The sequence below is a fragment of the Monodon monoceros genome, unplaced genomic scaffold (assembly GCF_005190385.1).
Source record: "Monodon monoceros isolate NGI ecotype Baffin Bay Population unplaced genomic scaffold, NGI_Narwhal_1 Super_Scaffold_21, whole genome shotgun sequence".
Lineage (NCBI taxonomy): Eukaryota > Metazoa > Chordata > Mammalia > Artiodactyla > Monodontidae > Monodon > Monodon monoceros.
In genome coordinates this window covers 20,404,089-20,420,451 of record NW_021703778.1, presented here as the reverse complement: position 1 = coordinate 20,420,451, position 16,363 = coordinate 20,404,089, and the positions used below count along the sequence as shown (strand labels likewise).

At 38.6% G+C, this 16,363-nt stretch overlaps 1 protein-coding gene across 5 annotated transcripts in view; it reads right to left on the bottom strand.

Moving 5' to 3' along the window:
* Window positions 1-16,363, bottom strand: part of USP6NL (USP6 N-terminal like) — a 193,961-nt gene that overhangs the window by 66,751 nt on the left and 110,847 nt on the right. For 3 of the 5 annotated variants that reach the window (XM_029236938.1, XM_029236937.1, XM_029236939.1), the window contains exon 3: window positions 537-604. In XM_029236938.1, the coding sequence (XP_029092771.1) occupies window positions 537-604 (68 nt within the window). Of the gene's footprint in view, window positions 1-536; window positions 605-5,449; window positions 5,585-16,363 lie in introns of those variants that run through there. The other 2 variants (XM_029236935.1, XM_029236936.1) reach the window with 1 other exon arrangement.

Here is a 16,363-nt window from a genome sequence, read left to right as displayed (position 1 = left end):
GCAAATCAAACAAAAGAAATTCTTACCCTCGGAGAGTATACATTCTAGGAGGGAGAGCAGACAACAAAGTATAATAAATATAAAGTATGCTGATACTTTAAATGCTATGGTGAAAAGTAAAGAAGAGAAAGGGGATAGAGAGAGCCAGGGGGTGGAGGGGTGTATTTTTTAAACAGTGTGGTCAGAGAAGATTTCACTAAGAGGTAGCATCTGGGCAAAGAAAAAGAGGAGGCAATAGGGCATGAAGGTATCCAGGATACAAGTGTTCCAGGAAGAAGAAATAGCCAGTGCAAAGGCCCTGAGGCAGGAGCAAGCCTGGAAGAAGTGTTGGAAGAATAACAAATGACCAGAGTGGCTAAAGCACAGGGAAGGAGGAAGAAAAAATACGGAGATGAAGTCAGAGAAATAAGATGACTTCAACAGTCACGGGAAGTAAACAAACTGCTGCTGTAATTTAAGCTCTCCAAAAAGGAACTCCATTTCTGTTTATACTTCTGTAAATAAAAATTACTCAAAGAGTAAATATGAATACTTACTCTGTCATATTTAGCAACTATTTCAGCTCGCTCCTGGGCAAGTTTGATTGCTACATCCTGGTTTGAATCTGTGGAGAGATCAAATTTCAATGAACTGTTATTTAAAGATTTATAAAGTTAATTAATTATAAAACTAAGATAAAACAAATGAAAATAAAACAGTAAATCAATGCTGCCTAAAATGACAAACCAGCAAAATCGAATAAGGTATCCGTAATTATAACTTTGAAATATCAACATATCTACCATTTCAATATTACAATACCATACTCAAAAGAAAGCAAATTGGTTAACACAGCATTAACTTAGGGGATATGGTAAATCTTATCCCTCAAGAGTTAATTTTGGATCTAGTTTCATAGAAATAAATATTAAAGTAGAAACTGGAACTGAGAGCTCTAAGTTTTCAGATGAAATCCACTTGGGTAGATGATGAGAAGAGCATTCAAGAAGGCTTTTAAAATTTTAGGTAATTTGCTCGCAAAATAAATCAGTGCAAGATAGACTTCAGGAGTTAAAAAAAATATTTCTCTGACGTGATGAATATAATCATTTCTTCATTTAGCCTCTCAGGTCTCCCTTATCAACTGCCCCAACTACTATTATAATCTCCAGTTTTTTACCACAATACAACCACAAATAAAGTTTTCTTTTGTATTACCACCAGGTTATCTTTCAAAATCATTAAGTCTGGTAACAAGTAAAGGTCAAAACATGAAATAGTGTGGATATGACTACACACCCCAACTACCATAAATAAAAATAAAAGATCAATGACAGACTGTATAAAAGGCACCTCTGATCAAGAAGAAAGACAAGCATTCCAGTGGAAACTGGGCAAAGGTCATATGCAAGAAATTCACAGGAGTAACAACAGCAGTGACAACTCTGTGTTCCGCACAGAGTGCCCGGCAGATAATAAGATACTGCCAGCATCCGATACTGCGGGAAAGCACTTTACATGCCTTATCACACTTAATTCTCACAACGGCACTTCACTGTATTAATTCTATTACACAGATGGAAAAAAAATGAGGTTTAGAGATTTTAACCAACTTGTTTAAGGTCACAAAGCTAGTAAACAGCAAAGATAGATTCAAATCCAGACAGTATTGACTCCACAGTCCATAATTTTAACCACTACTTTATTAAAAAGATCACTAAAGACACGAAAAAGGATGTCCAGTTAAAGATGGCAGATGGAACACACACTTTTATATCCATTCCTCCTAAAACCCCACTAAAATGACAATATAGGGATTCTTTAAATCCTTGCCCTCAGTGGCCCAGCAAATGGAGGTTCCAGAGAAGAGGTGACGGTGGGGTTAAAAACAGGGAGTTGATTAAAGAAGTCAAGTCCTGAGAGTTGAAGGGATGCGTGTGTGTATGTAAGAGGTTGAGTGAGTGCAGGGAAGAAAACCAAATCCTCACCCTCCAAAGCAGGAAACCATGAGATAATGACTAAATCTGCAGAACAGGAAGCGGCAATATAGGCATGGTATCTAGCGCTTTGCAAGTAAACGGATAATGAACCAGCTGGGAGTGGAGAGTGATTACTTCTTTGGGGTGGGCAGCCTGGAGGGAGGGGTGTGGAAGTCAGCTTATTTTTCAAAATAAGTTTTACAGGCTGCTGAATCTTTACACCAAGTACAGCTCTGATAAAAATAAAAGCTAATTTTAAAAGCCAAGACATGGGGGAAAAAAACTCAAGTCATCAGAAACTAAGGAAATACAAATTTTAAAATACCACTTTGGAGGGGGATGGACCTAGAGTCTGTCATACAGAGTGAAGGAAGTCAGAAAGAGAAAAACAAATACCATACGCTAACTATGGAATCTAAAAAAAAAAAAAAAATTTTTCTCATGAACCTAGAGGCAGGACAGGAATAAAGATGCAGACGTAGAGAATGGACTTGAGGACATGGGGAGGAGGAAGGGTAAGCTGGAATGAAGTGAGAGAGTGGCATGGACATAGATACACTACCAAATGTAAAACAGATAGCTAGTGGGAAGCAGCTGCATAGCACAGGGACATCAGCTCGGTGCTTTGTGACCACCTAGACAGGTGGGATAGGGAGGGTGGGAGGGAGACGCAAGAGGGAGGGGATATGGGGATATATGTATGCATATAGCTGATTCACTTTGTTATACAGCAGAAACTAACAGAACATTGTAAAGCAATTATACTCCAATAAAGATGTAAAAAATAAATAAAATAAAATAAAATAAAGGGACTTCCCTGGTGGCACAGTGGTTAAGAATCCACCTGCCAATGCAGGGGACATGGGTTTGATCCCTGGTCCAGGAAGATCCCACATGCTGTGGAGCAACTAAGCCCATGCACCACAACTACTGAGCCCGTGTGCCACAACTAATAAAGCTCGTGTACCTAAAGCCCGTGCTCCACAACAAGAGTAGCCACCGCAATGAGAAGCCCACGCACCACAACGAAGAGTAGCCCCCTCGCCACAACTAGAGAAAGCCCACACGCAGCGACGAAGACCCAACACAGCTAAAAATAAAAATAAATAAATAAAATACCACTTTGCACCTATCTCACACTGACCAAGAAATGCATTGATATTACTCAATCTTGATATAGTGTGGGGAAATCTGCCATTACTTATGCTGTGGGTAGACTTACAAATGTATAAAACCTTTTTGGAAAGCAACTTGATAATATGTATCAAAAATCTTAAAAACAGGGCCTTCCCTGGTTGGCACAGCGGTTAAGTCTCTGCACTCCCAATGTAGGGGGCCCAGGTTCAATCTCTGGTCAGGGAACTAGATCCCACATGCATGCTGCAACTAGGAGTTTGCACGCCACAACTAAGGAGGCTGCCTGCCACAACTAAGGAGCCAGTGAGCTGCGACTAAAGAGCCCACGAGCTGCAACTAAGGAGCCTGCCTGCCGCAACTTAAGACCCGGCACAACCAAATAAATAAATAAATATTAAAAAGAAAAAAACCTTAATAGGTAGAGACTATAGTCCAATAAATACCCACATAATAGCAAAGTGCTGTCCATATGTTAAATAGTATTAAGGACAAAACACAAGAAAAGTTTTCTAAAGTAAAGAAAAAAATAAAAGTTTTAAAAAATCTTAAAAACAGGCATCTCCTTTACCCAATAATTCCACCTCTAGGAATTTATGGTAATGAGATAATCAAACAAGCACAAGGTTGTTTATAATAGTAAAAATAGCAGAATGGAATTTGTGAATTTCTTAAAGCTTATTTGGGGAAAAAAATGTTTATGCCACTGCTTTTCTCAGACTACAAAGTGTCAATATACTATCCTTTGAGGGAAATGTGAATAAATAACAAATGGTTCAATAAAATAAGAAGAATACAGGTTAGTTGTTCAGATTTTCACAGTTAACTTATACAATCAGAAGTCTGGGATACTCAACTCAATTATACACATATTTATTATCCTATTTTAGACATATGAACCTTCATCAATTCCTTTTTCCCTCTCCTGTTACCCAGCTTTAACACATTTCACTTCTACAAAAGGGTAGGGAAAGCAAATTAACAGAAATTAAACTCAAACTAGGAAACTTGGCTCCTTAGTAAATTCTATTCCATTACCAGAACAGCTAAGCATGGATTTCTATGGTGATTAGGCCAAATCCAATAAATGAGTGCTTTCTTTGAAGTATTTTATACTAGTCCTTTATTCCTGCTACTAGTCCTAGGAGTCTCAACTATATTTCCAACTTGACAATGAAAAGTTTAAAAGTGTAAAGGCAAGAACTGGAAAAAGTATAGAGTTCAGAAGTGAAGATGCAAAGTATCCCAAGAAAACATCATTGTGGCAAACTGTAAGCTACAACGCTTTACATGGGTCGTCTCCAATCTAGAGATTTCCAGAAAGGAGACCTAGCCAAGTAATACGGGTTGTACTGGAATTGGATGAAACTGTACCTAATTTTATGGGAATAAAATGATTAACATGATTAGAATAGTTGACTCCAAATCAAGTCAGTACTAATCTTTAAATTCCTTTAGAAAGTTCTTATCCTTGTATTTCCTGATGCGGAGAAAATTTTGTAATGTTAATGAATGTAAAAGAGAACAGAGTTAAAGTCAAACTAATTTTATAAAATATAGCCAAACCTGCTTCTTTGAAGAGACTAAATAGAAATGCCAATCTTTCCCAACACCAAGTTTAGAGACATTATTTAATAATCCGCATTGTGAAGCAAGCATCTTTCCAGTAAGAAGTAGTGTCCTTATGCAGAATTCACTATAGTTAAATTATATTTCATACTGTCTGATCTACAGTTGAGAAGTTTATTAAGAATTATAGTAGAATACTCCCTTTGGTTTTGTTCTGATTGCTTATTTAGAAATTCCACTGCAGAACAAAGAGTTTGCCCTATAAACACTGACCACAGAAGGTATTGGCAGCTGTCTGTGTCTATGCAAGTGTGCACTGACTTCCAGGCTGTGTTCCTGGGCACTTGTCATTATCAAACACAGTATTCAAGTATCACAGTATTCAAGCCAAATTAAATCAAATTATCTTAACTGACTTTACATCTAATGTAACAATGTTTCAAAGTACAAGAGGCACATTTTAAGCAGTAAGGATAGAAAGGCATTTGGATTAAATACTCAAGTATACAGAAAACATCTCTGGGCACAAATGAACGGAAGAAAACGACAACTAGAGCATTTTAAGAAGACCTCTAATTCCATTTAAACATAAAAACTTTAAAGAATCAAGCATCCACCTGGATTGTAACTTAGTATCACTAAGTTAGCCCCAAATTGTAATGAACAATTCATTCAAAGTTACTAAATTTTAAATTCAATGAAACAAAATTGACAGACCATTTTTCCTAGTATACATTTTAACAGATGAATGTAAATAAATATATATTTCAATTTAAAAAGTACTTTACCCTTTGTTAGATAACCAGTCTGGCTTTGGGAATTAACAACAGCTTCAGTCCTCATAGAGTAAACTTATCTCTTCCAAGGTTCCATTACTGCTTTATAGTTTGCAAGCACACCAAGAGTGTTAGGTGGTCCCTCACACATTCTGCAACAAACTGAAACAGAAAAGCGGAAGGCAGCTCTACTTTAAACTATTTGTGAAACAGGCACAAGAAAGAAAAGGTCTGAGATATATTCTAAGGGGGAAAAAAAGACCTTGCTGTGGTTACACGCACTACAGATATTCAAACAAAGATGATGTTTGTTGAGGGTAAAAACATGCCTTTCAGGCTAGATCCCAAGTATGAACCACACCAGCCTACACCCAGCATTCCATTTCGTAACAAACAGGGGCTTTGAATATGCCTTAATCTTGCACTTCAAAATTAGCCACATTCTTATTACTTTTAATAAAACTTGTCTTGGAGCAATAAAGAAAAGTTGTATTTAAAACATTAAACTAAAGCTAAGTAGGAATACTCTTCTCGAGTACATTTTATAACTTAATTTTAATGATACTTTTTAATGTGAAAGCTTCAGCCCCTGTTTCAGACACTAAGCAAATGCATACTAAATTCTGGAGGGTTTTGGAAATATTTAACACACCACACATATACAAGTGAAATAAATGTTTCATGAAACAAAACACATAGCTTACTGCAGGGTGGCACTGTGAAATGTCCTATTTATTCTTTCCTTCTTCCCTTCACTGTTTCTTTCTTTTTTTTTTTAAAGGGTTGGGACCTACAATATGGAAAGTACTTTGCAAAAGTGACAGCCACCTTAGAGGCATGATTATGAACATTAATTACACTTAACTGGACACTAGTGAATTACGTTTACACTCAGCTTAAGCCAGGTGTAACATTCAATACAGTTAAAGATGTCAGAAGCTTAGAGAGAGGGAAAAAGTTCAAATCATAAACCAAGGAATGAGAATCAGACTGGCATCAAATTTCTTATCAACTAGAAGGTAATGAAGCACTTATTTTCAAAGTTCTGAGAAAAAAAAATTATCATGAGCTTGGAATTCTATACCAAGCTAAACAACTGATTCGGTATGAGGAAAAAGTAAAAATGTTTACAGATATTACAGGGTGGGGTGAGCTGAAGAATGACTCCCCAAAATATGTCCACATCCTAATCTCTGGAACTTGTGGATGTACCTAATATGGCAAAAGGAATTTGCGGATGTAATTAAGTAAGGATCTTGACGTGGGAAGGTGACCCTGGATCGTGAAGGTGGGCACAACGCAATCACAGGAATCTTATGAAAGGCAGCCAAGAAGGTCAGAGGAGGAAGTAGGTGTGAGGATGAAGGCAAGAGGCTGGAGTGATGTGAGGAAAGAAGGGGCCATGAGCCAAGGAAAGGAGGCGGCCTCCAGAAGCTCAGAAAGGCAAGGATGCCCATTCTCCCCTAGTGGCTCCAGAAGGAATCAGCCCTGCTGACTTCAGCCCAGTGGAACTGATTTCAGACTTCTGGCCTCCAGCACAGTAAGAGAATCAATCTTGTTGTTTTAAGCCACCAAGTTTGTCATAGTTTGTTACAGCAGCAAGAGGAAACTAATACAATGATTCAGAGTTTACTGCCTAAACAATGTTTCTTTGACAAAGACTCTCTCCTTGTCCAAACTTTTAACCATCTTCCTTACTAGGCCTTGAGTCCTGTTTTAGCCTGCCTAGCCCAGCTGTAGCAAAAATCCTGCTAAGTCAGTTCAGTGAGAGTCCCCCAACCCTTGACATCTCTTTGCTCTTGATATCTGGTCAGATTCCTCATCCCCCACCCCTGATATCTGGTAACACTGGCCTGCCTCTACCAAAAATCCTGTTAAGTTGGTTTAGCAAGAATTCCATCCTTGAAGTCTCCTCTTAGTAATTTTCTATCCACCAAGGCCCTTGCTTGACTGACTGACTATAAATCTCTTATTTATAGGGATTTCTTTATTGTTTTAATAAGTGTCAGAATAATTTTTTAACAGAATCAAAAAAAGGGGTAGACACAGGATCCATGCAATCTCAGGAAGCTAACTGTGTAGTTGCCTAGAGAGTGACCACCCTGCATTAGAATAGGGAATACAAGGTGTCTTCAAGAAGAAAGTGGATTCTAGGCAACATGTAGATCACAGATATTATTAGCGACACAGTGAAAGCTTACATATGAAAGACACCAAAAAGAGGATAAGAAGACTATTAGAAAATTCAGAACAAACAAAGCAGAGAGTGATAAAAGTCATGGTCAAATATGAAGCAATGTACTAAGGGGCATGGCTATGAATCTGATACATATGGGAAAAGTGAATTCATCTGACCTTGGCACTTTCAACATTAGGATTATATTTCCTTCCTACATACTTCATCATAATGTTTGAGATTGAAGTAAATTATATTGACTACTGACACTGTGATTATGTAAGGATTTTATTGGCTTTTAATGTTCATAATCAACTATATACAAAGCGTCTAAAATTGAACTCTGATCTGCACACTTCCACACACCCCACTCCAAACCTAAGTCCCCCCTTCCTAGAAGCAGCCACCGTTATCTCCCAAAACTATTCTCCACACTATACAAGAATCTGCATGTATGTATGCACATACACATATATTTAAATGTCCCTTTTCTATTTAAAAACTAGAGCCGTTCTATAAATAATTCTAGATCTTACTCTTTTTTGCTTAACAGCACATCTTCGAGCTTATGCATATCAACACCAATAAAGGCTTAGCAACCAGTTCCTGCAGGGAAGAAGTTTAGGCTGTGAGCCCTGGTTTGTGGCATCTGCCAATTTCTATGCTGCGAATATTCCCACTGTGGCAGCCACTTACCAAGGTACCAGTGTGATGTCACCAGGCACATTGTTCAGGCTGGGTCCAATATATCAGTGGATCTACCTCAACCTTTTTCACAGCTGTAAAGTTTCCCAATGCACGAACATAATTTATTCAACTAGTCCTCTCTTAGGAATTCGAACTAGGATAAACTAGAGAGTCAATTTGTAATGAGAGTTAAAGGTGAAACATTATGAGGTAAAGAGCTTAACAGGTTACTGTAACCAAAGGCAAGCTGAAAAAAAAAGAGGAAGCAGAAACTACCAGTAAGCTGAGAAAAAGATGCTTCAGAGAGGAAAACGGTACTCAATACGCAGAGCAAAGCAGAGTCACCATCAGAGAGACCTTTTAGCCTAAAAAAAAAGAGAGGGAGTCTAGCCCGCCTCTGAGCTGCTGCTGCGGTTGCTGGCTCTCCTCTCCTGCTCAATGCATGTACACAAAGCAAATGCCTTCTTTCTCCTGAAATGATCTGAGTGAATTACCCACGTCTATAATCTGAGTTCTTTAATTCCATCTCAGCTTTCAACCAAAAGAGGCCCTAAGTATCGACGGTGCCTAAACAATGTTTCAGTTATTTGTGATCGCTTTCGCAGAATACTATGGACTAAGATACACCAATTATAAAGATTCTTCTAATGATAAAACCTTAAAAGGCACCATTGCTAAAAACGTCAGCATTTATTTTGCCATGCTCTAGATCCAAGGCTGAAGGGAACGCTCAGAGGAGAAATAAGCCGAGTTAAACAGATCAACATCAAAACACAACTAAAAACAAAATAAAGGAAGGCACACCAGTCACAAGAGAACCTGAAATACCACTTATTTTAACTAGTTATTCTGTGAGAGATAAAATTCAATACGGACACTTAAAAGTGACGTATACCTACTCTCCCCGCAACAAAGTTTGTTACTGGGAAGCATCCCGGGAGAGCTTCACATCCTTAGCCAAAAGCTCCACCTGGTGGTCCTGTGAGCACTGATCCCAAATCTCTGGTCCCTTTTACCCTTATCCATGCTCCTGTGCCCTCCAGCACAGTCCCACCTCCACCTCTCACAGCTCAGTTAACTCCACCTTAAACAAGTGTCGTATCAAAAATGCACAACCTCAAAAACCCATTTCTCTCCTTCTTCCTTCCCCCACTAGAGTAGTAATCTCAGAAAAATCATTTGGCTTCCTCCCCTCTTTCCATGTTAACTTGGAAACAACACAACAACAAGATTCTGATCACAGCTGCAATTATAAAAATAGTGTAACTAATCATGATCAAGGAAGGGACAGCCAAAGGCTGAAAGTTAAATACAGGAAAGAACCAATGCCATAAACCCAAAAGTCCTCAGAAATGCCCCACTTTCCACTTCAAAAGAGCCACACAAGCTTCCACATACATCTTCATACTCCTCTGGTAATAAGCACTGTCTGATACAACAAAAGTGTTCAAACAATAAGCCTAAGTGCTCTTCAATTTTAGCTTTTAACTGTCAGTGTAAATATGATTTATACCTTTCCATTCAAAATATTTCTATTATCTCACTAGTAGCATGATATCAGCATTTTCTATTATATCGTGTTTTCATTTTTAAATTTTTCATTCAGTTTGCAGAACACATTTCTTCAAACAAATTCTTATATAGAAGCCCAACTTTCAAGCAAGGAGAGTGATGGGGTTGAGGAGAGATAAAGCAAAGTCCTCGTGTTAGCACGTTTGTCATCTACTGCTCAAATGAGTTCTCTTCCAACAGTTTCCCAACTGCCATCGTCCCTCCCTTTCATAGAGTCCTCTCAATTCTCCAGGCCCTTCTCTTCCTTCTACAAATAAAAAGATTAACATTTTATAATTGGTAGGTTGTCTGTACGTTGTTTTGTTTGTAGGCATATATATTTTAAGACCTGTAAGAACAGGACACATCTCCAGTATTTTAAACATGGAGCACCCAGCATCAGGTAGATATTTAATATTTCTAAAACTAATAAAATACTTTAAATCATAATTTTAACAACAATTCCAGAGAAGGCTTCTATTACTTGCTTCCTGAATTCTAGAAAGATGAGAAACAAAATAAATTTAAAGTCCTACAATTACTGACAAGGACTCATTATAACAGGATAATTTTTTTCCCTAAAATTTAATCATGACTACAGACCTACTAGAGGATCCACCTTACCAATGCCCATTGCCATAAAGGTAGAATTGGTTACTGGTAGAACTGGCCTTTAGATCTACTGTATTTACCATCTGTTACCCACAACAATTTACTGAATATACTTACTTCCATGTCACTTCTATTAAACTGTAATCTCCACGAACAAAAGACAGTATCTCATTCATCTTGGTATCTCTCATATCCATCACAGTGCCCGGCACACAGTAGTTGCTCACTAAGTATTTCTTTTGAAAAATTACTCAAAATTAGTTACTAATGTGAATTATTCAACCAGGTAAACACAATATATCAACTTATTTTAAAAATTAGATTTATAAGCTATTTTCCAGATATAGCTTTACTGCAAAAGAAAAAAGAAAATATATGCTTCTGCTAAAGATTCTTACCTTTCTCATACATTTTATTCTGTTTTTTTTTTTAAGTCTATTTCAAGGTAGCATTTGAAATATTATTAGGACTCAGACATGAGAAGTCACAATCTGTTTCTGATGAGCACTTCTGATTATTTGCAAGACCTTCATATCCATTAAGGAATGAATGAATACATGCATGAATAAGTGTATGTATGTACTATGTGGCTACTGGAAGATGAAAGAAACCAGAGACTTGTTTGTTATGTCTGTGTTCCAACCTCACACTTCCTCTTTTTCCAGCTCCCCAACCTACTCACAGACCATCACTGTCTCACTTCCTTTACTGGAAGCTCCAGCTCACTCAGCTCCGTGTGCCCCCATCATGCTTCAAGCTCAAGCTCTAGCCTTCAGCTAGAGAAACACTCCCAGCTCCCTCCCACTCTTCCTTCACTCCTCTCTCGGGAGCAGAGGAGCTGGGGATGGGCTTGGCCGAGCTCCTCGCTTTCTCACCCAGCCACCCCATCAGAAGGGCACATCCCTTCTGATATCCTCTCTATGCAGGAAAGCACCTGCCCTGATGGGAGGCCTGGGGTTGCTTGGCTGTGCTAGTCACCCGGTGGGTAAATCTAAGTCAAGAGAGGCTAATAAGCCCTTTCCACTTCAGATCTAACGTGCCCTCCAATCAGCCAAAAGATTTTGCTCTCCATCTGTCAATGTCTCCTGTGTTACTTCTCAAAAAGAAAGAGCATTACTACTGGTTCCCTAGAACTCCCAAAATCAGACTAGTAACTCCAACGTTTATGTGTAAGATGATTCACAGAGAAAAAGGATATGAAGTGATGTAACAATGTTTAAATACCATTACTACTAATGAGAAACATAATTATTACTTGTTGAATGTGAGTTTAATTTCCACATTTGGCAGCAGGGTTGAATGACAAAATTGCCAACAACAGATACCTAGAACCAAGACAAGCATATGAGTCATTTTACTCACTTCAACCTGCCTACAATTGCTGGCAAACTCAAGACTACACCTTAGCAGTTTTTCTAGCAGCATGAGAGCATGATTGTAGTAACAGATGACACAAGACTGGTGTGTAACAACTCCTTGCTTGTGGATACTTTATAACCTGCTTAGTGCAGGTTTAATACGTACCAGACATTTACCATGCATTTACTATGCATAAACTCACATAATCCTCACAGCAACCTACTCTGTCAGTTTTATGACCCTCCCTAGTTTACACACAGGGAGCGTGATGTTCGAAGAGACGAAGTGATTCAGGTCCTACAGGAAGTAAGTGGCAGAGCAGAGTCTGGCTGTCTGCCTCCAAAGCCCTGTTTCTAACCGCCACACTATTTGTTAAAGTATAAGTGAGTGATCTTTTTCTATTTCTTCTCACCTCTGTTAGTGCTTACTTTTCTTTTCTTAGAAACAAATCTATTTGTGATTCCTATGAATTTTAACAGTTGTTTTCTGGGTTCCAGTAGCCTTCCAATCTTATCACACTAAATTGTCAATTATTTGTGCAAAATGGAGACCAATGGTGTTGTGTAGAATCCAAGAACCATTTATATAAAATATTCTTTGTGATCATAACCTCCTCTATTACATTTTAAGTGGTGTATCAATACTTTAGGATAGTAACAGGAAATGATCAAGAAACAGGCAAAAAAAATTGACAGGATAATCATCAAATTACTGAAGTTAACTTTACTAAAATACTTTATGCTTTTAGTAGATACTAAATCAAATGTCTTCACGATTAATTTCTATGATTACAGAAAGAATTCTGTTGAATCCACTTCATTTCCTTAACTTTCACAACTCTTTCAGCTCATTCGGAATTGTAAGCATGTATAGTTTTATTAATTACAAAAAACTTTGTGTTGAATTCAGCCCAATGGGTATTAATAACAAATGATGCAATTGCAGCAAATTCTTGTAGACCAGATATAAGACAAAGAGAATTCACAGACTGCTCACCCTAATAGCAAATAACTAATTCCACAGATAGTTTGGCAAGCCTTATTGTAAACCCAAAGGTAACTTTTCTACTCTTTAAATCAAAAATGCAAATATGCAAAAACCAAATTGTGCCCAAAATGACACATGAAAACAAGAACTAAGTATTACCTACAACAACTGAGTAGTAAACAGGAAGAACTGCATTAATACATAAACAAAAGTATAAGCTATGCAAGTATTTGGTCCCCAAATGTCCCTTAGGTTCAAATTGGAACATAAGGCCATCAAAAGCCAGCAATGTGGGATACAATAAATGTAAGTGTTCATATCACACTGAAGCTGTCATTCATACAATCATTAAAAAGAGAGACAGGGCTTCCCTGGTGGCGCAGTGGTTAAGAATCCACCTGCCAACACAGGGGACACGGGTTCAAGCCTTGATCCAGGAAGATCCCACATGCCTCGGAGCAACTAAGCCCGTGTGCCACAACTACTGAGCCTGTGCTCTAGAGCCCGCGAGCCACAGCTACTGAAGCCCGCATACCACAACTACTGAAGCCCACACGCCTACAGCCTGTGCTCCACACGAGAAGCCACCGCAATGAGAAGCCCTCGCACTGCAACAAAGAGCAGCCCCCGCTCGCCACAACCAGAGAAAGCCGCACACAGCAACGAAGACCCAACACAGCCAATAAATAAATAAATCTTTTTTTTTTTAAAAAAGAGACAGAGTTCTAAACTCTGACACAATACCACGTAACTCTCACAACATACAACACACCTCACCTAACAAATCCTAACAACATGATCTATGCATATTACACAACAAACATCAAAACTGCGATACATACAGGGGTAGTCATTGATCAGGAGTCTAGATGCATTAAGTACCAACAAAGAGCCAGGCTCATAAGTAATAGCTAGCACTTATTCTGCACAATCTAAAAGTCTTATGTGTATTATTTCATTTAATGTCTTCACATCTAAACTACGAGGTAGGTATCATTATCATTCATTTAAGAGACAAGAAAATTGTTAGGTTAATGAACTTGCAAGGATCACACAGCTTTGAAGTTGGAGAATTGGCATTCAGACCAAGACAATAAGGCTTCAGAGCGCTCTTAATCACTCCACATGGTCTTTGAATAAATAAAATAGCATGCAAATGAACAAAGGTTTATCAAGAGGATCTGTCAACAGGTATCATCAAAATAGCATTAAACAAGGGCAAGAGGCCAAGGAAATACCCTCCAGTCAATAGGAAGCCAATGGGTTTCTGAAGAGAAAAGAGGCCAGAAAAGCTGTGGAGAAAATGAAGATCACTCAGGAAGGAAGAACAGTTTATCCTGCCTGTTAACAATGCACACTTGTTTGCTGAGCTTTTAATACCTATTAGGCACTGTGCTAGGTGTACAGAAAACCTCATTTAATAGTCAAACAACCCTATTATCATTTACATTTTGCAGATGACAAAAATGAAACGTAGAGGTCAAGCAACTTGTCCAAGGCTAAATTATCATCAGAGCTCAACTCAAACCCACATCTGAAAGGCTCCAAAGTCTGTGTCCACCTGCCCATTATGCTAGAGAGAGAGAGAGAGAGAGAGAGAGAGAATGTGTGTGTGTGTGTGTGGTGTGTCTAAACTAATAAGGTCTACACTACCTAGAAACTGGTGCACAGTCACCAGGAAGTGGGTTAGTTGACTCCAGTGTGCTCGAAACTACTGTTCTTGTGTTTCCACAGTGAATATCCTACTCCAATAAAAGGAAAGTCTTCCTAGATCTGAAAATGATTACTTTCCGAAGTTACTTATTCCTGTACACTTTCAGATACCCAAGCTTCCAAGGTTTCACTCCACTGATTCCATAGAGCTGCCATAGAGTTTTGAGGATATAAAATGCATTTTCACAGTATCTGATTATTATAAACAAGGAAGCAAATTTTTCTAAAGTTTAAATTGAGGCAGCTAACTATTGTTTTCATATACAACTAGATAGAATTATACAATTAAGCTTTTTTTTTTTTTTTTTTTTAATTAATGCTTTACTAGTTACCAACTGCCAGACCCTGGGCAGGAAACAAGAAGGCAAGGGGCTCCACACCAGTCGCATCTTACATGGTTTTTCATTCATACCGTCTATTCACTATAATCCAGTCCTACACTTTTTTCTTTTTTCATTCATACTGTCTATTCACTATAATCCAGTCCTACACTTTTTTTCTTTTTTACAAACCCTTTCAACCACGGCTTTATTTTCTTCTATATACAACACATGATGTTCTTCAGAGTAAAGATTCATTAGCTCTAAAGTATACCAAACTTTAAAAAATAATATTCCCAACACATCTCCTACTGGCAATTGGTAGTATATAAACATTGTACAAAGATTTCAGTATTTCCCTGATAAAGACACCTTAATAAAACAAAATAGACATTGTTCACCAAAGTTAAAGGAATGGGCAGTGAAGTTCTCACATCATTGTTTCAATGGTGGCACAGATGCTTCACAAAACATCCACTTACTAAAAGCATTCTATCAATCCAATCTGAATATCACCTTGGAACATAAATGTGCATAATTTAAAGAAAGATCAAACACCTTCACAAATTCTTAACTCGTGACTTATACAAATACGAAAATACAAGTAAAAGCATCTCAAGCTGAGTTAGAGAAAAGTCAGCACAGTAGCGCACGAGTATTACCCTACCTTCAATAAATAACCATCTAGGACCAAGAAACAAATCTTCTTCATTTTTGGCATTTTGTTGGTTACCAGCAGAGTAGGTAATAAAGTTTCCTTAGCTTTACCCTTGGACAAAATTTGAAAAATTGGGAAAGTAGGCACAGTGTATGTAGCCATGTGTTTATTCAGCAGCGTTGATGGAGGGCCAGCCAGGTGCCCAGGACCATGGCGCAGAGCGAGCAGGTCGGGGAGCCTGGCAAGCAGCGGGGGACTCATGCCACATGGCGACAAAGACTGCAGGAGAAGGACACACCATGCGCTGTGATAGCAAAACAGAGAGAGCAATCGAGGCTGGCTGAGTGAGTCGGGGAAGGCCTGAAAGAGGAGGGGATCGTTCCTGTGACAGCTCAGCTGGACTGAACAATGCAAAATATTTCCCTGGTCTTGAGACTCTGCCTACATTGTACACCTTGCCCTCGGTTCTTCTCCTTCCTCCCTTGCTACTTTTTCTCAATATTTTGTGTTAATTCCTTCCCTTCTGTCTACTCTTCGAAGACAAGGCTCCCCAGGATTTGCTCTCTAGGATTTGCCCCAGCTCATCCTTGGCATTCGTCAGTTTTTAACATTTCAGTTTCAATACTGGAGCAAGTTATCCTAAAAGCCACGGCGTATAACCACCAGCAGGTCCCTGAGGTGTGAGTGTGAACCAGCCCGTGTGTGAGTGAGAGAGCTGGTCACCTGCCGCAGAGGGAGCCCCACTGCCTGGCCGGCGCCTGTCCCTATGCACTGTCACCAACACACCAAATCTAATGGGGCAGGGGGAGGGGAGGGTGAAGAAAAACTGAGCAAAACAAAAAATTGAATGGCTTCAAAAAGAA